The sequence below is a fragment of the Hyperolius riggenbachi genome, chromosome 2 (genome assembly GCF_040937935.1).
Source record: "Hyperolius riggenbachi isolate aHypRig1 chromosome 2, aHypRig1.pri, whole genome shotgun sequence".
Classification (NCBI taxonomy): domain Eukaryota; kingdom Metazoa; phylum Chordata; class Amphibia; order Anura; family Hyperoliidae; genus Hyperolius; species Hyperolius riggenbachi.
Window position 1 is genome coordinate 161,773,218 of NC_090647.1, and position 23,214 is coordinate 161,796,431.

General features: G+C 44.9%; 1 protein-coding gene across 1 annotated transcript in view; it reads right to left on the bottom strand.

Annotated features, from left to right (window-relative positions):
• The window catches only part of DNAJC15 (DnaJ heat shock protein family (Hsp40) member C15), a 68,771-nt gene extending 47,880 nt beyond the window's left edge, over positions 1-20,891 (bottom strand). The window contains exon 1 of the mRNA XM_068267786.1: positions 20,762-20,891. Coding sequence (XP_068123887.1) covers positions 20,762-20,860 — 99 coding nt within the window. The 5' untranslated portion in view covers positions 20,861-20,891. The remainder of the gene's footprint in view (positions 1-20,761) is intronic.
• Positions 20,892-23,214: the final 2,323 nt, after the last annotated feature.

Genomic DNA, 23,214 nt, shown 5'->3' on the forward strand with positions numbered 1-23,214 from the left:
GACTGACTCTGTAACGATCGGTGTAACACAGAGAGGGTCTTAATACCGGTGATCTGCAGTATCACCGAGAATGCAGAATATACCCGATTGATGATCTGCAGTATCTCCGATAATCAGATATATCTTCTAACCTCTGGACACCTGAGATATGAGAGTGTTTGGTGCAACAGTAATACTTTGAGGAAAGCACCCGTAAGATGGGTGCTAGACAGTAAGAGCTACTGATATGGATCAGATTCCTTCCACAGGTCTGATGCTCCCCAAGGGGCGGAGCCAGGCTAAGACAGAGGGAAGGACAGAACGTGAGTGACACCAATGGGCAGTGTCACTAACAGATCTGTGAACTATCTCTTAACAGGAGAGATAGTTCTCGAGGTCGGACAAGCCAGGTCATAACCACACGGACAGATACAGTACAGAGACAGGAGACAGATGCAGATTCCAGAGACTAGCCGAGTTCGGTAACAGAATGACAAAGTACAAAATCAGAGATCAGGAGAATGGTCAGGAGAGCCGAAAGTCATAACAAATAATCAACAATGCCTAAGCTTGAGTGTGAACTCCAAGATTCTCACACTCCAGGAACTAGTCTAGAATATGACAAATAATACAGATGATACTGAATTCCTAGACTAAGGTGTGAGTTCCTTGGCCATCAACACCTTGGAAACTGGTCTAAATAACACAGATACTGACAAGGTCTGAGTGCTACCACGTAGTGTTCGCAACGCCAGACACCAGAGAAATGACCAGCACCCAGTATATATACACACAAGCGCTCTCCAGCGCCTCCCCTAAGTGCTGGACCAATGAAGGTAGTTGAAATTGTCAGCTGACCGGCTTGGTCAGCTGACCCCCTTCTGACTGCCATAAAGGCCCTGCCTCTCTGCGCGCGCGCGTCCTCCTAAACCAATGTGGACTATCAGTCCCAGCCACACCAGTCATGTGTTGTAATGTTTCTGCTGTATTAGATGCGGAATCCGCCGCACCGCTGTTCGTGCGTGCGGCGTTTTCTCCGCATCCCGCATTACTAAGAGGCACAGGCCTATGCGTGCAACTTGCCGCATTGGACGCAAAATCCGCCGCCCTAATGTTAGGGCATGCGGCGGTTTCTCCGCGCTCCGCCTGCGCGCCAGCTGCGATGTTGAAAGCGGAATCAGCCGACTCACCTTGAGTATTGGCGGCGGCTTTTCCGCGTTCTCACACAGACTCAAAGTATAAAAGTGTGTGTGTGGGGGGGGGGGGGGGGTGGTCGCCTTATACTCGAGATAGTCCAAAATTTCCCCACTTATAGCCAGGAATGGGGGAGGCACCTCTTTCTCTCCCCCTTCCTGTAATGCAAAGCAGACAGTTTATTGAAAATCCCAATCCCTCCCACCACCATGCAAAGAAGCCTCTTGTCACTATCTCTCCCCCCTGTGTAATTGCTAAAGTGGAAGCTTCTGACTCACTAATCCATCCGAGCGCAGCGCTATTCTCCCTGTATTCACGCTGGCTGGGCTGTGTGTGCATCAGCTCACAGCTACGGGTCCCGATGTCATGTGACTTCATGTATCACATGACATCGGAAGCTGTAGCTTATGCATACAGCCCAGTCAGCGTGACTACAGGGAGAAGAGAGCTGTGCTCGGATGGATTAGTGTGAGCGAGAAGCTTCCACTTTAGCGATTACACAGGGGGGAGAGATAGAGATAAGAGGCTCCTTTGCATGGTGGTGGAAGGGAGGGGGATTTTCAGTAAACTGTCTGCTTTGCCGTGCTGGGATAGCTCAGTGAGTGATTGCTGGCTTCAGTGATCACACAGAGGGGGGAGAGGTAGAGACAAGAGGCTCCTTTGCATGGTGGTGGGAGGGAGGGGGGCTTTTTAGCAAGAGGTCTGCTTACACTGCAGGGAAGGGGAGACAGGAGATCGCTATTGCCCACAAGTAACTGCACAGGCAGGGGGCACAGGGGCCTCACAGCAGGAGCCACACTGCCAGCAGGACACAGGGGCCACCCAGCCAGGGGGAAACAGAGGCCACACAGCCAGGGGAAACAGCAGAAGCCACACAGCCAGGGGAAACAGGGGCCACACAGCAGAAGTCACCCAGCCAGGGGGGACACAGAGGCCACCCAGCCAGGGGAAACAGCAGAAGCCACACAGCCAGGGGAAACAGGGGCCACACAGCAGAAGCCACACAGCCAGGGGGACACAGAAGCCACACAGCCAGGGGGACACAGAAGCCACACAGCCAGTGGGACACAGAGGACACACAACTAGAGGGGCCACACAGCCAGGGGGACAAAGGAGCCACACTGCTAGAAGGGCCACACAGCCCTTAACTTTGCCGCACAGACTTATATTTGAGTAATAATAAATTCCTGTTTAAGTGGGTCAAATATTGGGGTCGACTTATACATGAGGTCGACTTGTATCCGAGTATATACGGTAATCTAAAAAATAGCGTTGACAGATAGGGCGATCAGGTGGCAGGATCAATGTTTGTGTGTGCTTACTAGGGGGACTGCCTCCTGCCCTGGTGGTCCCTCGATCACTGGGACCACCATGGCAGGAGGCAGCCTGTATAATACGCTTTGCATACATTGCAAAGTGTATTATACGCTTACTATGTGCTAGATCGGGGGTTAACAACCCGCCGACACTGCTAATTGGCCGGCGGGTTGACGTCGCGGGTGGGCGGAGCCTAATGCCGGATCCCCAGCAATTCAGTCCCCCAGGTGCCGCCGCCAATTGGCGTTACGCGGTCCTGGGGGTGCCACTTTGCCGCCAATTGGCTGTGGGCGGTTGCCAAGTGGTTAAACAATATCAGTTGCCTGGCAGCCTTGCTGATCTATTTGGCTGCAGTAGTGTTTAAATAACACATTAAAGGCAGAGGTTCAGCAGGACAGGCAGGCAACTGGTATTGTTTAAAAAGAAATATGGCAGCCTCCATATACCTCTCGCTTCAGTTGTCCTTTCATGCTTTTTTCTCCTCACAGATTTGCTTTAATAAGTTATAGAAAACAAGAATGGACACAAGATACTGTAGTAATGTACGTTTCATAAGCTAAAACCTGCTACAACTGAAAATTGGCATTGTTTTCCTGAAAGCAGCCCACACATTCAGAGAAGTATAGTCATTATGATCATTACATGCACAGCACACTTGACAGCTCTTCTTAGGAGGTACATGAAGTAAATTTGTAAATACGCAGCTGAAAGGATTGAAGCTTCTTCACAGAGCTGGTATTCTCAGGCTGTCATAGCACTTCCTCTCCCTTGGCCTACAGACCTCTCATGCAGAGTATTAGTTACATGTGCCACACATTAGCAGTAAGTGAAACCTAAAAGCGGGAGGGAAGCCATCTGCTTTATCCCCAGCTGGAAGTACTGCAAATCCTGAAGAATGTCTCTACTGAGCAGAAATGATTCACGTCCCATTCCCCAGCATCGGCAGCACTGCATACTGCTGAGGTTTCTATTCTACCCTTTTTATGTGCCATCCTTGTATTTTTATGCCTTCTACAGTTTATTTCAAATTCTGTGAGCAAAGCTCTTTGATTTTATTTCAATGCACTGGAAAAAAAGGCTGACTCATCAATAACAAAAGAAAAAAAAAGAAAAAATATGATAAAAAAAAAAAGGGCATGTGGAATATTTGCAGAGAAGAAGCAATAAATAAAACATTACATAGGAGGTTATAAATTTGAGCACAGCGCCCAGCTTTACATTATGCACAAAGCGGTACATTAAACAAAAACTTCAGTTAAAATACAAAGTCCAATAAATACGCCTTGTGAGTTCCTATTCACCTGTGACATATTTCATCTTGTGATGCATCATTTGCTGGAAATCTCTTGTTCCATCTCACTGTCTGGCCTGTAGCTACTCTAAAGTATCTAAGTGACAACAAGCTTCCTATGCCCAGCTACCTACAGATAGATGTGTGCCTGTGTACTCTGACAGCTCAGCACTGCTAGCTTTAAGACTAGAGCTGTCAAAATCTGAACATTAGCATTCCTAACAACCCTAGCCAAATCCTAAATACCATTCACCATATTCTGACTGAGGATGTAAAAAAGGCTGGGGCTATGTTCACAACAGCCATTGTGTTGAGTTCTCTGTGACTAAAAGAATACACCCATTATACACCCAGAGAACACCCATCACTCACGTTTTGCATCACAAACAGCGAAGAATACAGTCAATGAAAGGTATGTCTTACCTTTACTGCAAACATGCATTTTGCACTAACGCAATGCTGCTGCACACGTGTACATGCAAAAAGGGCGCTGAGGAAACCTGAGGACCCAGAACATTGAAAGGTAGAATATCGGTAAATATACTGATATTCTACTATTACAGTAAAACTGACAATAGTAACATATCGGTATTAAATAGTGATATTTTACTACAGTTAAACCTAAACCTATTCTCACACTGAACCCTCACCTTAAACCCCTCCCCACACCTAAGCTTAACCAACCCCCACTCCTAACCTCAACCACCCACCCTCCATGCCTAACCTTAACCATACCACCTACCCACCGCCAATCGCTGCAAAGAAAACAAAAAAAAAAATTTGAGAACCGCCATAGGCCCCCATTGTAATACTGGCATTGAGCCACAAATTTCCCGTTGTGCACCGTTATACCGGAACGCACCCACTGCATTGTGAATGTCACTATAGGTGAGCATTGCCATCCGGGGCAAGCCAGCACTGTGAATGTTGTCTCAACATTACAATGGCCTGGAATCTACAAAGCGCAAAAGTGGAGGTATTCATTTTAATATATTTTCTTGATGTTACATACATCTTCATAGGAGCAGCCCAAGATGTTTTGCTGCCTTAACTGAGCTTCAAGTTGATGCCCTTGACTTTCCACAAATAAACATACTGGAGACATTATGAGGACACCCCGTGTGCTACCTTTGGTAACGGTTTCACCCAAAAGTACTGTATTTTTTAGATTATAAGACTCACTTTTTCTCCCCCAAAAGTGGGGGGAAAAAAGTCACTGCATCTTATAGTTCAAATGCAAGGCGTTCCTGATTTGTGAACACCTGCCAATATGAACCTCTAAGCCGACGCAATGTCGGGGATTCCCTGTACTGTGCCCATGCAGAGGAGGATACAGGGGGGAAAACTAGGGACACAAAGGGGCATAGAGGAGGACACAAGGAGACAGAGACAAACACATGGGGACAGAGAAGGACACAAGGGGGACTCAGGGAGACAAGAGGTACAAGGGGGCATGAGGTACAAAGGGCATAATGCACAAGATGCCCCAGGTTTAATGTATATTTTTCCCCCTGGTTTTTGTCCTCTAAGCCTAGGTGCATCTTATGGTCAGGAGCGTCTTATAGTGCGAAAAATACAGTAGTTACTGTCATCTAGCCATGGAAGAGCAGATTGTAACTCTTGACCTAGAATACCTTCATTGTAAGATGGTGTGAATACTTCTCATAAGATTTTGTTCATTACATTTCTTTTGATACTTTTGTATTCATAGAAGCATGATGAAATTATATATTACATTTGTGTAATGGTGCTATTATTTTCTCACCTAGCAAACTAAGGATGATTACTGTAGAACAATCTTTCTGATTAATGGGATATTATAAATACATTTAAATGAGCGATAATTAAGAAACTACACCACTGCTATATAAACATCTTAAATTTTAAAAGAACATGACTGCATATTTTATGAAGATAGCATGTGTGTTTTATATTATAGTAACAGAAGGTTTAGGTAATTTACTAAGTGTATCATTATATATTTTTATGGATTGTAAAATAAAATGTATATTTTATCACGGCAGTGTCAAAGGACTTCAGAGGCCAAAAAGGTTATCTATTTTTTACTCACCTGGGGCTTCTTCAGCCCCTTGGCGTAGCCCCGTTCCTCCTCGGTGTCTCCGCCGGCCGGATGCAATGATCGTGACCTGCCGGCAGGGTCGGCTCTTCTGCACCAGATGACGTGAACACGTGGGTATGAGTGCCCGCGCAGGCGAAGAAGAGCCAACCCAAGCGGGTCGCGGTCATTGCAGCTGGCCAGCGGGGACACTGAGGAGGTCCGAGGCTGCGGCGAGGGGCTGAGACGGCTGCGAAGGGTTAGAAAAATCCCCAGGTGAGTAAAAAATAATTACATTTTTGGCCTCTGAAGTCCTTCAAAGGGAACCTAAACTGAGAGGGATATTGAGGTTTCCTTTTAAATACATGTTGCCTGGCAGTCCTGCTGAGCTCTTTGGCTGTAGCAGTGGTTGAATCATACACCTGAAACGAGCATGCAGCTATTCCAGTCTGACTTCAGTCAAAGCACCAGATCTGCATGCTTGTTGAGGGGCTGTGGCTAAAAGTATTAGAGACACAGGATCAGCAGGAGAGTCAGGCAACTGGTATTATTTAAAAAGGAAAAATCCATATCCTTCTCAGTTTAGGTTCCCTTTAAGGTCTTTGCAAGTTCGTATGTTGTGAGCCAATATGCTCATATAGGAGTTCAAGTATTGTTTAAAGCAGATATCCAGCCAATAACACAAATTCACAGGATCCTTTTCTCCAGTAAAGTTTTAATTACCTGCCCAATCTTCTTGTTGTGCATCTCTCCTAGAGCCCCGTAGCCGCTGGATTCCGGCACGTAGCCCCACCCCATCAATTTTTTTTCTTCCTTGAGTAGAGAGAATGCTGCGCCTGTTTTCAGCAGGGCGGGGCTATGCACAAGAAATGGGCGGAGACTCACAACAAAAAGACCAGGCAGGTAATTCTAAAATGACAGGAGAAGAGGAGTCTTGGGAGTGGCTATGTGTAGTCGGTGCAAAAATCTTCCGACTCCTCAGTTTACGAAAATGCCGACTCCAGGCACCCAAAAATGCCTCAGACTCCGACTCCTCGACTCTAATACTTACCAGCGTTGTGCATTTTGTCCAAAATCCTCTGACTCCTTAGTTTATGAAATCACAACTCCGACTCCAGGTACCCAAAATTGCTCCGACTCAGAGACTCCGACTCCACAGCCCTGATGTGAATTTACAATGAGTCGGGTCACTGCAGAAGGTAATTAAATATTTTTTTTAATTTTTCAGTCTAAAAATGTGAGGAGGTTATGTGTACAAAATTCACCTGAAAAGAAACCAATAACAACACATCAACTCACTAAAGTTGCGAAAGCAAGAGGCAACAGAAGACTGCAGCACAACATGATTCAGTACACACAATATTTACACCCATGCTGTCAGTAGAGGGCTGTTACTGCCCACCCCACAAATATTAATTATTATCTCCACCCTAGAGGGAACCTAGATAAATATGGCGCAGGAAACAGCCCGTGTTTGGGCTCCTAAACAGATACTTCTAAAATCACCCTTAATCGGTTCATCAAGGAGCTTCTATACAGAAGAAGGGGAAAAGAGAGCCACTAGGAATCGCTAATCCCAATCACTAGCATTCTGTAAGCAATTTTGGAAGTGATTTTCCTACTCCAATACTTTACATTAGAACACAAAGGCTCACAAAATGCTTCGTGTCCGGCAATTGCAGTTAGCCCTGATAATCACGCCAGACCACCCTTGACATTCAAAGGCAAAGCATTTTTTAAATCGCCACCCAATTCTAAGAAAAAACCCCACAAACCTGCCCATAAGGGAGATTTGTGATAGTGTGCCCTTGGGATGGGAGTGGGATAAACAATATTGCTTACCTAAAGGGTGCTACACTTCTGGCAATGGGAGCCATCATCGTAGCGTTGCAGGCAGAGCACCAACTAGTTAACTAGTCTCATGAGCACAAATGAAAAACAAGCAAGGAATAGGCAGCTTAAAGGACAACTATAGTGAGAAGTATATGGGGGCTGCCATATTTATTTTCTTTTAAGCAATACCAGTTGCCTGGCAGCCCTGCTGAACCTCTGCCTCCAATACTTTTAGCTATAGACCCTGAACAAGCATGCAGCAGATCTGGTGTTTAACAATTTTGTCAGATCTGACAAGATTAGCTGCATGCATACAAATCCACAGCGCTTGGTACTCAAATCGGCATCTGCAGTAACCCCACAGCGCTCAAAAGCATATTTCCCCAGTGACCATCACCAGAAATAAATCAAGAAAGGTCACTTCTCCATCCAAGAATCACATAAACATTTATTAGAAACTGAATCTACATCACATATACAATGACTTAATTCCACGGTCCTTTTGACAGGGACCCTTAGTAGTTAAAAGCATATAGTGTAACCCAGGGTTTCCTGATGACTGCGCAAGGCCGAAACCGGTAGGAACTGGAGACTGGGCAACTTATATGAGATCGTTTTTTGGATTTTAAATGTCTACTGGGTTACACTATATGCTTTTAACTACTAAGGGTCCCTGTCAAAAGGACCCTTGAAGTAAGTCATTGTATATGTGATGTAGATTCAGTTTCTAATAAATGTTTATGTGATTCTTGGATGGAGAAGTGACCTTTCTTGATTTATTTCTGGTGATGGTCACTGTGGAAATATGCTTTTGAGCACTGTGGGGTTACTGCAGATGCCGATTTGAGTACCAAGCGCTGTGGATTTGTATGCATTTTTCTTGGAGCCGATAGTGGATGTGGTTTATCCTGAGCAGCTGGTGGAACATACACGAGATAAAGTTTGGATCAGCGCCTGTATATACTACAAAATACAAGATTAGCCTGCATGCTTGTTTCTGGTGTGATTCAGATACACGTCTGCAGCCAAATAGAGCAGCAGGGCTGCCAGGCAACTGGCATTGCTTAAAAGGAAATCAATATGGCAGCCTCCATATGCCTCTCAAACAAGTTGTCATTTCATAGCTTAAAGAGAGTCTGAAGCGAGAATAAATCTCGCTTCAGACCTCATAGATAGCAGGGGCATGTGTGCCCCTGCTAAACCGCCGCTATCGTGCCGCTAAACGGGGGTCCCTTCACCCCCAAATCCCCCTCCGTGCAGCGCATCCCCTCTTCCTGGTTGGGGCAGGGCTAACCGCCGCAGCCCTGCCCCACGCGCGTCTGTCAGCGCGTATCTCCGCCTTTCCCCCGCCCCTCTCAGTCTTCCTTCACTGAGAGGGGCGGGGGAGAGGCGGCGATGCGCCGCTGATAGACGCGACTGGAGGCAGGGCTGCAGCCGTTAGCCCTGCCTCCAGAAGATTCATTCTCGCTTCAGAGTCTCTTTAATGAGATGTGAAGGGTCCTTTGGAAGAATTTATAGGTTTGCCGTTGCGTAGCAATGACAAACAACTAATGATGCGGCGGCAGCCCAACACACGGAAGTCTCCTTCTGGGGGCGGATTGGCTGGGCAGAGTAGAAGCGAGAGCGGTTGTCTCGCGCTCCTCATAACAGGCTACTTCGGATCACGCGCTGAATAATGCACTCTTATATGGTGAAACATGAAAATAGTATAATCCCCGGCCGCACTGTAAAAAAGGAATCCCCTCTCACATAATGAGCTGCCCCATTAGCCGTCGCCGTCAGCTTGTCAGGGGATCCGTCTATAAGGTAAATTAAAAGGAATAGAAACACTGCACAGCAAAAAGATATGCTGTGTTCGCACAGACTGTTATTGCAATTTTGATTTATGCTACTGACAGAAATTTGTTAAGTTTGATAGAATGCCTTTAAAGGCAGGTGAAGTGAGTTGAAGGAAGACAATGCAAATGTATGAAGCTTGAAAATAGACCAGTTTCACCTTGGAAGGGATTGATTGGTCCATTTTCAAGCTGCATACATTTGTATTCAAAATTTGCTTAACTATTTAAGGACCGAGCGAACTGAAATCTACGCCCTGTTTTGGGGGGCTCCTGGCTGGCAGGGCGTAGATTTCAATTAGCTGCCGCTGCGCGCATCCGCCGCTCAAACCCGACGAGTCTCGCCGCATCTCACAGGCTCTGCCTGTCTCTAGGACAGCAGAGCCATGCAAGCTGGTCAGGAGCAGTTTCTTTGGCTCCTGGCCGTGTCTATCAATGTAAGCCGCACTCATTGGCTTACACTGATAGACACGGTCAGGAGCCAATGAAAGCGGCTCCTGACCGGCTCACACGGCACTGTCGTCATAGACACGGCAAAGTCTATGTCCTGGGAGTCCCGGCGAGCGGCGACGACGGCGGCGGCTGCGGCAGGTATGTGCGGCGATTCGTCGTTATTTCGTCTGGATTCCACGTTCCTGTACCAGTGGTCTCTGGTCCTTAAAGGGACACTTAAGTCAAACAAAAAAAAATGAGTTTTACTCACCTGGGGCTTCCAATAGCCCCCTGCAGCTGTCCGGTGCCCTCACCGTCTCCCTCCGATCCTCCTGGCCCCGCCGGCAGCCATTTCCTGTTTCGGTGACAGGAGCTGACAGGCTGGGGACGCGAGTGATTCTTCGCGTTCCTGGCCACAATAGCGCCATCTATGCTGCTATAGCATATATCATATACCATATAGCAGCATAGAGGGTGCTAATGTGTCTGGGAACGCGAAGAATCACTCGCGTCCCCAGCCTGTCAGCTCCTGTCACCAAAACAGGAAGTGGCTGCGGGCGGGGCCAGGAGGATCGGAGGGAGACGGCGAGGGCACCGGACAGCTGCAGGGGGCTATTGGAAGCCCTAGGTGAGTAAAACTCATTTTTTTGTTTGACTTAAGTGTCCCTTTAAGGGGGCAGAGACTGCTAGTACTTAAGTGGTTAACCATGCCCCAATGGAATTATTTGCATCTTATCGACCATCCATAACCTAATGGGCAAGTGTCCAAAGAAAGCTGATCAAATCTGCACAAGTATCAAGTTTAATGAGCTTTCATAAACATGTCTAGATGTTCACACACAAAAGCTCTAGGATGGTTATAATCAAAGTCTGCAAGGTTTCATTTCATTTTTAGTATGGAAGGTAGTGGACATTACATCTGTCACTATTAGTTAAGGCAAGTAGGAGTTCCAGGGGGAGACTTAAACATTATCATAAAGACAAAAAATGCATGCAAGTTCCACTGACTTGGCATTACCTTTCAACATTCATTATACTGTAAAATATCCATGTGTAAAGCTAGCGCTGAACAAATTTAGGCCTTCCTAACAGGTCTCAAATGCTTTGTTTTAAATTATAAGGTCATTTAATGTCTCGCCACAGACGTCAAAATCCATAGTTTCATGGCATTTTTAATAGGCGTGTTGGAAAGGTCATCCGTCAAACAAATGTGACAGGCGCCTGGGAAAGCTTTCTACACTGAGCTGCACACAGTTCACAGCCATCATTTACTGGAGAAGGTTGCACAGGAAAAGTTTAACAATGCAAGATTGTTGAAGAAAAACCTGTTTAATACAGTTGAAGGGCCCTGACACATCAGAAAGCTTTTGCGGGTCATTTTTGTTTTAACAAAAAAAAAAAAAAAATGCTTCCATTGACTTACATTAAAATTGTGGCAAAAATAGCTGCGATCGTGATTTTTCAAAAAAATCATAATCACGGCAATTTTGCAGCAATTTTAATGCAAGTCAAGAAAAGCAGTTAAAAAAAAAAAAAAAAAAAAAAAGACCCACAAAGACACTCTCCAGTGTGCCAAGGTCCTTGGTGTAATGACTATCAAAAGTGCCTTAAAGTGGAACTTTACTGGATGTAAAGTAATAAAATTGCTTATTTTTAACAAAATTCAGTTATAAATTAGTTTGTGAGTGTTTGCCCATTGTAAAATCTCTCCTCACCCCGATTTGTATTCTGAAATGTATCACAGGTGACATCTTTACTGCTGGCAGGTGCATCTTGTATACTGTGTGTTCCGAAGCCAGCAAAAAGAATACCTGGACTCCCAGAATGCTCTGATAGGAGAATTCTGCATATCTAAACATCACTGGGAAGACAGGGGCTACATACCAATATAGGGAGTGCAGAATTATAAGGCAAGTTGTATTTTTGAGGAATAATTTTATTATTGAACAACAATAACCATGTTCTCAATGAACCCAAAAAACTCATTAACCACTTTACCCCCGCGCGTACGTATTTCTCCGCCCCTTTTTCCATCCTTTGACAACCAGGGACGGAGAAATACGTACTTTCCGCGTTCCCGACGCTGTCCGCGCTCCCGCTCGTAAACACGCCGCCCGCCGCTAGTAAACACGCCGCCGCCCGCTCGGAGATCAATGAACGGGAAAATCCATTCCCGTTCGTTGATCTAAGCCCCACAATGACCCGCTGCTCTCCTATGGGCAGCGCGATCATTGTGAGAAGAAACTCACGTGTCCAGCCTCCTTATTCTTCCTCCAAGCTTCCGGAAGGAGGCTTGGAGGTCGCAATAAAGCAAAAAGTTACTGTGGCCATCTTGTGGCCAAATAGTAAACTACACCCTACACATTTTTCACATACAAATAAATGACTTTTACACAAAAAATTAACTCATTACCTCCCACACTCCCCATTTTTTTTTTTTTGTAATTAAAAAAAAATTCAAAAATTTACAATTAAAAAAAATACATAATTAGTTACCTTAGGGACTGAACTTTTTAAATATTTAAGTCAAGAGGGTATAACACTGTTACTTTATAAACTATGGGCTTGTAATTAGGGATGGACGCAAAACTGAAAAAAATGCACCTTTATTTCCAAATGAAATATTGGCGCCAAACATTGTGATAGGGACATAATTTAAACGGTTTTATAACCGGGACAAAAGGGCACATACATTTCATGGGTTTTAATTACAGTAGCATGCATTATTTAAAAACTATAATGGCCGAAAACTGAAAAATAATTTTTTTCCCCCCACATTTTTCCTATTTTCCCATTAAAACACATTTAGAAAAAAATAATTCTTGGCATAATGTCCCACCTAAAGAAAGCCTAATTGGTGGCGGAAAAAACAAGATATAGTTCATTTCATTGCGATAAGTAATGATAAAGTTATAGACGAATGAATGGAAGGAGCGCTGAAAGGTGAAAATTGCTCTGGTGGTCAGGGGGTAAAACCCCTCAGTGGTGAAGTGGTTAATATCAAAGCTGAATTTTTTTTAACGTTTTTAGTTTTAGCTATTTTAGGGGGATATTGGTGTGTGCAGGTGACTATTACTGTGCATAATTATTAGGCAACTTAAAGTGAACCTTAAGCCAGAAAAAAAAATTAGTTTTACTCACCTGGGGCTTCTACCAGCCCCCTGCAGCAGTCCTGTGCCCTCGCAGCCACTCACTATCCTCTGGTCCCCCGCTGCCAGCTAGTTTCGTTTTTGCAGACAGGCCCGTCAGGACTGGCCACACATTTCCGACTGTAATTAGCGCTATTGTGGGCCGCAACGCGTACAAAAATACGCGTTGCCGCATTACGCATGCATAGATATGCGGCAACGCGTATTTTTGTGCGTGTTGCGGCCCGCAATAGCGCTAATTACAGTCAGGAATGCGGAAAAATCTACGCGTGGCCAGTCCTGACGGGCCTGTCGGCAAAAACGAAACTAGCTGGCAACGGGGGACCAGAGGATTAGTGAGTGGCTGCGAGGGCACAGGACTGCTGCAGGGGGCTGGGAGAAGCCCCAGGTGAGTAAAACTATTTTTTTTTCTGGCTTAAGGTTCACTTTAAAGAGAATCTGTATTGTTAAAATCGCACAAAAGTAAACATACTAGTGCGTTAGGGGACATCTCCTATTCCCCTCTGTCACAATTTCGCCGCTCCCCGCCGCATTAAAAGTGGTTAAAAACAATTTTAAAAAGTTTGTTTATAAACAAACAAAATGGCCACCAAAACAGGAAGTAGGTTGATGTACAGTATGTCCACACATAGAAAATACATCCATACACAAGCAGGTTGTATACAGCCTTCCTTTTGAATCTCAAGAGATCATTTGTGTGTTTCTTTCCCCCCTGAGGGGGGAGTGCATAGCAGAACCACAACACTGAAGAACTTGGCAGCCTTCCAGACACAGGCTGACAAGTCTGACAAGGGAAAGATACATTGATTTATTACAGAGACTGTGATAGTACAAAGTGCTGCAGTAAGCCAGAACACATTAGAATAGCTTTTGGAACTTGTAGGATGATAAAAAACAGGATGCAATTTTTGTTACGGAGTCTCTTTAACAAAAAACAAATGTATACCCATTTCAATTATTTATTTTTACCAGTGAAACCAATATAACATCTCAACATTCACAAATATACATTTCTGACATTCAAAAACAAAACAAAAACAAATCAGTGACCAATGTAGCCACCTTTCTTTGCAAGGACACTCAAAAGCCTGCCATCCATGGATTCTGCCAGTGTTTTGATTTGTTCACCGTCAACATTGCGTGCAGCAGCAACCACAGCCTCCCAGACACTGTTCAGAGAGGTGTACTGTTTTCCCTTCTTGTAAATATCACATTTTATGATGGACCACCGTTCTCAATGGAGTTCAGATCTGGTGAACAAGGAGGCCATGTCATTAGTTTTTCTTCTTTTATACCCTTTCTTGCCAGCCACGCTGTGGAGTACTTGGACGCGTGTGATGGAGCATTGTCCTGCATGAAAATCATGTTTTTCTTGAAGGATGCAGACTTCTTCCTGTACCACTGCTTGAAGAAGGTGTCTTCCAGAAACTGGCAGTAGGACTGAGAGTTGAGCTTGACTCCATTCTCAACCCGAAAAGGCCCCACAAGCTCATCTTTGATGATACCAGCCCAAACCAGTACTCCACCTCCACCTTGCTGGCGTCTGAGTCGGACTGGAGCTCTCTGCCCTTTACCAATCCAGCCACGGGCCCATCCATCTGGCCCTAAAAGACTCACTCTCATTTCATCAGTCCATAAAACCTTAGAAAAATCAGTCTTGAGATATTTCTTGGCCCAGTCTTGACGTTTCAGCTTGTGTGTCTTGTTCAGTGGTCGTCTTTCAGCCTTTCTTACCTTGGCCATGTCTATGAGTATTGCACACCTTGTGCTTTTGGGCACTCCAGTGATGTTGCAGCTCTGAAATATGGCCAAACTGGTGGCAAGTGGCATCTTGGCAGCTGCACGCTTGACTTCTCAGTTCATGGGCAGTTATTTTGCGTCTTGGTTTTTCCACACGCTTCTTGCGACCCTGTTGACTATTTTGAATGAAACGCTTGATTGTTCGATGATCACGCTTCAGAAGCTTTGCAATTTTAAGAGTGCTGCATCCCTCTGCAAGATATCTCACCATTTTTGACTTTTCTGAGCCTGTCAAGTCCTTCTTTTGACCCATTTTGCCAAAGGAAAGGAAGTTGCCTAATAATTATGCACACCTGATATAGGGTGTTGATGTCATTAGACCACACCCCTTCTCATTACAGAGATGCACATCACCTAATATGCTTAATTGGTAGTAGGCTTTCGAGCCTATACAGCTTGGAGTAAGACAACATGCATAAAGAGGATGATGTGGTCAAAATACTCATTTGCCTAATAATTCTGCACTCCCTGTATACAGCAATATATAGCTATAGGAAAGGTTTCTGATGTTGAAACCAACATGGGAGGGAGGGAAGAGGGGTTTGAAATGTGCTGTGCGCACGGTCGGGCGGAAGCCCACTATCGCAAAGGTCCTGGCAACGGGGGGGGGGGGGCGAGATTGGTGGAGTCAATCCATGCATGTCCGCCAACAATGATCACTCTTTTTGCTGAAAAACAGTGATCATTCTTAATTGCTGCGGCCGCACTCCCTCCCGCTCGCTCCCGCCACTGTTCCCAATCATTAATCTCCCCTCTAGGTCCAAGTGATGGTTGGCATCAATGAGATGCCTGCATCACTTCCAAAGTAAGGGCTCGTTCACACTAGAAATTGCAAAACGCTAGCAATTACTGCTAGCGTTTTGTGGGTGTGATTTTTCCACGATAAACGCAGAAACATCACTGGACAAATAAGCGTTTTGGGAGCGATCACAATTAGCAGTTCTATACATGCTAATTGCGATCGCTCCAGAATCGTGGGAAACCGCTGCAGGTAACACGTTTGCGATTAGCGATAACCGCAAAACGCACGCGATCATGGCAGCGAGAACACTGCCATAGGCTAGAATAGGACTCGCGTTTTTTTGAAAAGGCAAGCGATTAGCGGGAATCGCACGATTCCCGCTTAGGTGTGAACAGGACCTAACACAGGCACGCACTACTTCCTATTTAGCGTACTTATTTTACGTAATAGGAAATAATGCGCAAGGACATCTTGTAGCCAAATAGTAAAATTACACCTACAGACTTTAGAGACTAAAAATGTTTTAATGTATATGTCAAGAGAGTATATTATTATTATATTATGGGCTTGTAATTTGTGATGGATGTAAAACTGAAAAGATGCACCTTTATTTCCAAATAAAATATTGACACCATTACATTGTACTAGGGATATAATTTAAACGTTGCACTAACCGGGACAAATGGGCAAATAAAATATTTGGCTTTTATCCACAGTAGAATGTTTTATTTTAAAACTATAATGGGCGATAACTGGGAAATAATGTTTTCTATTTTCTTCTTATCATTCCCATTAACCTCCCTGGCGGTTTGTTAAAAACCGCCAGGGGGCAGCAAATACCTTTTTTTAAATTTTTTTTTTCTTTTTCATGTAGCGAGACAATGTCTCGCTACATGATAGCCGCTGCTGAGCGGCATCCCCCCAGCCCCTCCGATCGCCGCCGGCGAACGGAGATCAAGAGATCCCGTTCAAAGAACGGGATCTCTTGGAGGGCTTCCCCCGTCGCCATGGCGACGGGGCGGGATGACGTCATCGACGTCGTGACGTCAAAGGGGAATCCGATCCACCCCACGGCACTGCCTGGCACTGATTGGCCAGGCAGCGCACAGGGTCTGGGGTGGGGCGGCTGCGGCGACGGGTTTAGCGGCGGATCGGCGGGCAGCGGCGGCGATCGTAGGTTACACGCAGCTAGCAAAGTGCTAGCTGCGTGTAACAAAAAAAAAATTATGCAAATCGGCCCAGCGGGGCCTGTGCGGTGCCTCCCGGCGGCATAGCCCGAGCTCAGCTCGGGCTTACCGCCAGGGAGGTTAAAATGCATTTAGAGTAAAATAGTTCTTAGTATAAAGTACCACCCAAAGAAAGCCTAATTGGTGGCGGAAATAGATAGATCATTTTGTTGTTCTAAGTAGTGATAAAGTTATTGGGGAATGAAAGGGAGGAGTGCTGAAATGTAAAAATCCCTCTCGTTCATAAGGTGAAAACAACCTGCAGGCTAATGTGGTTAAACAAGTTATTGTCCCCAGAAAGGATAGGAGGATCAAGACATAGTGGTTATCAAGAGCCTCAATGACTGAAAACAATGTGAATACAGGTATTAGAAAATCCTTACAGGAGTTATGATTTAGGTGACTAATCCAAATATGGCAGACATAAGGAAAGCATTTTTTAGATGTCAATTCACTTCTATTGCGTACATTGAATTGTGCTGCCCGTTCACTTTGGCACAGGGCGACCTGAATCATGGCTCACCCTGCTGCCGCTTAAATTCCGGGCAGAGTTAATTACTATTCCCCCTATGCATCGTAGCAACTCAGAGGGAGATGTAATTAGGTTCTGGCTATCGCCGACACATGCATTACACTGCTGCGTAGCCATAGGCACACTGTAAAAACATTATGTCTATGGCGACGCCTAGGTAAGGCACAGCACGGGGTAGAGTGCGTGCCGAAATGACCTGCCTTGCCTCTATCATCACATATAAGCGCTTCCAGAGACTTCAATATTTATACGCTTAGACAAGGCTAAAGAAACAGAAAGTACAATTATTCTCAGAATAAGTAAAATATACTTAGACTTGCAAAGAGCAGTCACTGTAGTTAACGTCATGCACTTCTGAAGTGTCAAAAAATAAACTCATTAGTGAAAAAGACTCTGGTTAGTCCAGATACTACCTGGATACGTTTCCAGCCCACCAATCCAGCTCTGGCTCCCTGGACCCATCTTAAGCCCATTGATCCAGCGTTGGCTCCCTCTAAACATATTCGACCCACTGGGTCAAATATGCCTCTTCTGTCTGGAAGAGGAGCTGTTAACGAGCGCATCTGAACTGTGCATGCACAAGTAAGATCTACCATGACTAGCAGAATGAAGTGCTTGTGTAGGTGAAAATAAAACAAGGGGGGGGGGTAAAAGTACTGATGGATGTGTTTTATTCTATTGGACATGCATGGACTGCACTTGCGCATGCCCAGTGCATATGAACTCAATCACCAGAGGATAAAGAGGGACCCAACACTGGTTCGGTGGGCTGGAAATGGATCCGGGAACCTTTCAGAGGCAAGTACAATGCCACCCATTACAATCAGAGACGCTCAGTGTGGTTTTGATGCTGATAAGCTGTATGCTCCTTTTTGATTGGCCTGATGAAGCGGGATTGAGCCCGTGAAAGGCGTTGCCTATTTTTACTGTGGATTATAAATAAATTGTTGTTTGACTGTTGATGCCACAGTCCTTCATTTGCTTTGTCCACATGGATGGGATAGGTCCACCACTGCCCCATAGGTTTTAAGCTCGTTTAAGTGACTTTTATTCTATTGGCGCCTCTGGAAAGCTTCTACATATTGCTAAGTTCACCCTTGGTGGAGGGTTGTACCCATCTTTTTCCCCCATCTACAGAGAGCGACTTTTAATTCTGAGTGGGGTCAGGTTAATCTCCCCACCTGCCTTAAAAGTGCTTCATTTTTTACCATAATTATGTATAAATAATTTAGTCAGTGTTTGCTCATTGTAAAATCTTTTCTCTCCCCGATTTACATTCTGACATTTATTACATGGTGACATTTTTACTGTGGGCAGGTTATGTAGCTGCTCCTAGCTGTTTTGGCTGTTAGAGACAGCTGTAAACAGCTAATTCCTATCTGTGAACATTGTTACATTGTGGCAGTTTGCCCAGAGTACCGCAGTACTCAGAGCTTCTTGTGGGAGGGGTTTCAGCACAAAATCAGTCATACAGCGCCCCCTGATGGTCTGTTTGTGAAAAGCATTATATTTCTCATGTAAAAGGAGGTATCAGCTACTGATTGGGATAAAGTTCAATTCTAGGTTGGAGTTTATCTTTAAAGAAAACTGCTTATTGGATTACAAAATGTTATTCCAATATTTGAAATTAACACATTTTTTTTCCAATCAAGGAAAAAAAAAATGATCAAACTTTCAGGTTTTTTTCTACAAAAATCTGATTGGATGCGTCTGAAAATTGTATTCAATGTATAAAAAAAAATTCTGAAAAATCAATCATAAGTGTATGGTATACTGGTTAAATTTTTCAAATTATTCGATAAAGCGAAAAAACAAAAACAAAACAGGTTGCTCTGGTTGAAAAAAAATAAAAATATAATGGTGTACAGTGAATTATTAGATGCTCCAGGGCAATCCATCTATCAATTGCAATAAAAGCCAGGGCTGTGGAGTCAGTTCATACATTCTTCAACATCCAATTCCTCTATTTTCCTATATTAAAGTAAGTCTGAAGCAAAAAAAAAATCAAAACAAAAAACAAACAGATAGAGGTAATTCTCTGGGTCCTATAGAGCCTTCCCGTTCCCCTCATCGCTTTCTAGTGCTGGATTCCCAATTAGTAGTCTCTGACCGATGGGTCGGAGACTGCTCACTTCTGCCTGGGACTTCTTCCAGCCCCCTGTAGTCTTTTAGGTCCCTTGCTGTTCTCCCGATCCGGTCTGCTGCTGTGTCACTCCGAAATCTCTAAGCCCTTTCGAAGGCTACTGCACATGCATGACTCTGGCCATGCATCTCCTCAATCACGCTCCCATGGCTGGGAACTTTCTGTGCATGTGCAGTTTGTAAAACTTGCAACTGCTCATGTGCAGAATGCTTCTGGCAATGGAAGCTTGATCAGGGGGGAGGGGAAGGGGGTCATACATGTGCAGTAGGCCATGACGGGGCTCAGTCGACCAGCTTTCAGAGGGGCACATCTGCAGATTGTCTGGACCAGGAGGACAGCGAGGAACCTGAAGGAATACAGAGAAGTGGAAGAAACCCCAGATAAGTTAAACTTTTTTAGGTCACAAGATTTCCTTTAACATTGCCATTCAGGGACTATTACAGTGAGTTTGGTGATGCAATAAATCATATACACCGGCATAAGGATCACAGCCGCAACAGTTGCGACTGCGATCGGGCCCTGGTGGAGCGCTTAACCTCCCCTCTCTTCTCGGACATTGACCTCTTGCCCTAACCACATCTGGCGACCATACTGGGGTGGGAGGAAGAGGAGCACTTCAGGTGTGAGCAGCCACACTGGTTCATAGACAGGTGTGCAGGTGTGAACTTCCAAAGGTTCCCAGCGCTGGATTAGTAGAGGTTTCCTTCTACTGCGTCAAGTTATTGGGAAAGGGGGGGGGGGGGTTACCAAATTCCACATTGGGCCCCAAGGTCTGTAGCTACACCACTGATCATACATAAACACTGCATGCCTGAATGTATTAATAGTGAAAGGATACTTGGCATTTACAATTGGGCACATATAGTGACGGTGAGATTGAAAAGCAATGTTATACACCACTAGAAGCAAGAACATCAGCATGATGGTGCAGTTTTACATTGACGACAGTGAAGTTTCCCTCATGATCTCATTCTCCATTGGCTGCAAGGCTTATGCAATAGACATGTAACCAGACCAGACCTGAACTGAATCATTAAAAACGCAGCAAGAAAATAATTGAAGCACATGCAAATCAGGATGAAGAGGCGGAAATGAAATAATTATAACAGAGAAAAAGAGTACAATTACTCAGATGTCACATCGTCCCCATGTGTAGGGCAAATTACACGGGGAGCTGCGCTTGTATAGCGACACCCGGGGAGCTTACAGCAGTAGCATTACCAAGCGCTCACCTGCTTGTTGTCAATGTGACCCGGACTCGCGCTGCTGGCAGCCATGTACTCAGGATAGCGCAGTCTTTCAGAAGTCATGCCGCTGCTGGAGGTTGCCATGATCAACTACGGGGCACGGCAAGGGACAAACTAATGCAAGTCTCGCAATACAGGAAGCGAGGTGACTACTGTTTGTTTGTTTTCCAGATCCTGTCTTATGCAAACCATAGCTGTAACCAGTCCGTCCCTATTTGCCTAACCTTTATCCACTACTTCTCTATCAACACTGGCAATGCCAGTCCCTAAACTCCCACATGCACTACTAAGTTACAGCCTGCATACCTCCCAACTTTTTGAGATAAGAAAGAGGGGACATTTTTAAGCCCGCTAATGACGCCCTCGACACATTCTAGTCACACACACCATAAAGATTTCATTAGAAAAATATGTTTTATAGTTCAGACCTCACTGATCCTGGTTAATTTTCCTTCTTAACACAAGCAAATAAGAAATATATCAATTTAAAAGATGGGAATAAAGTTAAGAGTCAATTAAACTTTTTTTTTTTTCAGTAGAAAAATACAGATCTGTACATCAGTCCTGATAGAGGGACACATGTGGAACCAGGGCCGGATTTGTACTTTTCACCGCCCAAGGCCAACTACACCGTCTGTTTGGTTGTTATCTTTGTGTGCCCCAATGAGAATTCTACTTACTTTCCCTCATTGGATGCCAGTTGTCACAGATGACTATTTTAGTAATATGCGAATTGATTATAAGTTATGTTTTCCTTAAGAACTTTTATGTTATGTTTGTTATCTCATTAATGATGGAACCATTGTGTCTACCATGAGAGCTAGGCTGAAGTGTACCTGCAGGATAGAGCTTACAGGTTTTGCAGGGACGACACAAGTACAGGACAGGGAGTTTGAAGGTTAAATCTGTTCTTGTAGATATGGATGGCTGCATAGAATAGCTTTACTGCCCCTCACTGAGCCGCCCCTAAATTTCTGGTGCCCTAGGCCATGGCCTATGTGGCCTTGCCAGAAATCCGGCCCTGTGTGGAACAAAGAGGGACACAGGGACAGGGTTCCCAAAGAGGGACTGTCCCTCTGAAAGAGGTACAGTTGGGAGCTATTGCCTGCCCGTCCTCTATCCACCTAGGGATACTGCTAGTCCCACCCAGGGGCTGTACAAATACAAGTCAGCTCCTCCATTTACCTAGGGTAGAGTGACCAGATTTTTGTGGGTTCAACCTGGGACGGGGAGGGGGGACGGCGCGCGCGTGGCGAAAAGTGGGGAGGACTGAGGAGCGCGCAGTGACGAAGACGGGGGGGGGGGGGTGAAAAATGGGCGTGGCCATGACATTGTATGGCGGAGCTAACGTAATGATGTAACAGCGAGGCATAAGAAAGCAGTGTTTACGCCATGATGTGGACAAACGAGACTTTGCATCATGGGTGTGCAGAAACTGTGTGATGCTAATAGTATACCGTAACCACAAAACAGCAAACATAGCCATCTATGACCATTAAATAATAAATGCAGTAACAGTTACCCCGGACACCAGAAAATAAACGCAATGGGCAACATGTCAGCACAAAATAAATGCAATGCGGGCAAACATGTCAGTACAAAATTAACACAATGCGGGCAAACATGTCAGTACAAAATAAAAGCAATGCGGACAACATGTCAGTACAAAATTAACGCAATGCGGGCAAACATTTCACCAGAAAATTAACGCAATGCGGGCAAACATTTCACCAGAAAATAAATGCAATGCGGGCAAACATTTCACCAGAAAATAAACGCAATGCGGGCAAACATTTCACCAGAAAATAAACGCAATGCGGGCAAACATGTCAGTACAAAATAAACGCAATGCGGCCAACATGTCAGTACAAAATAAACGCAATGCGGGCAAACATTTCACCAGAAAATTAGCGCAATGCGGGCAAACATTTCACCAGAAAAGAAACGCAATGCGGGCAAGCATTTCACCAGAAAATTAACGCAATGTGGGCAAACATTTCACCAGAAAAATAAACGCAATGCGGGCAAACATTTTACCAGAAAAGAAACGCAATGCGGGCAAACATTTCACTAGAAAATTAACGCAATGCGGGCAAACATTTCACCAGAAAATTAACGCAATGCAAGCAAACATTTCACCAGAAAATAAACGCAATGCGGGCAAACATTTCACCAGAAAAGAAACGCAATGCGGGCAAACATTTCACCAGAAAAGAAACGCAATGCGGGCAAACATTTCACCTGGAAAAAAAACGCAATGCGGACAAACATTTCACCTGGAAAAGAAACGCAATGCGGGCAACATTTCACCTGGAAAAAAAACGCAAGTGGGCAAACATTTCACCTGGAAAAAAAACGCAATGCGGGCAAACATTTCACCTGGAAAAAAACGCAATGCGGGCAGACATTTCACCTGGGAAAAAAAACGCAATGCGGGC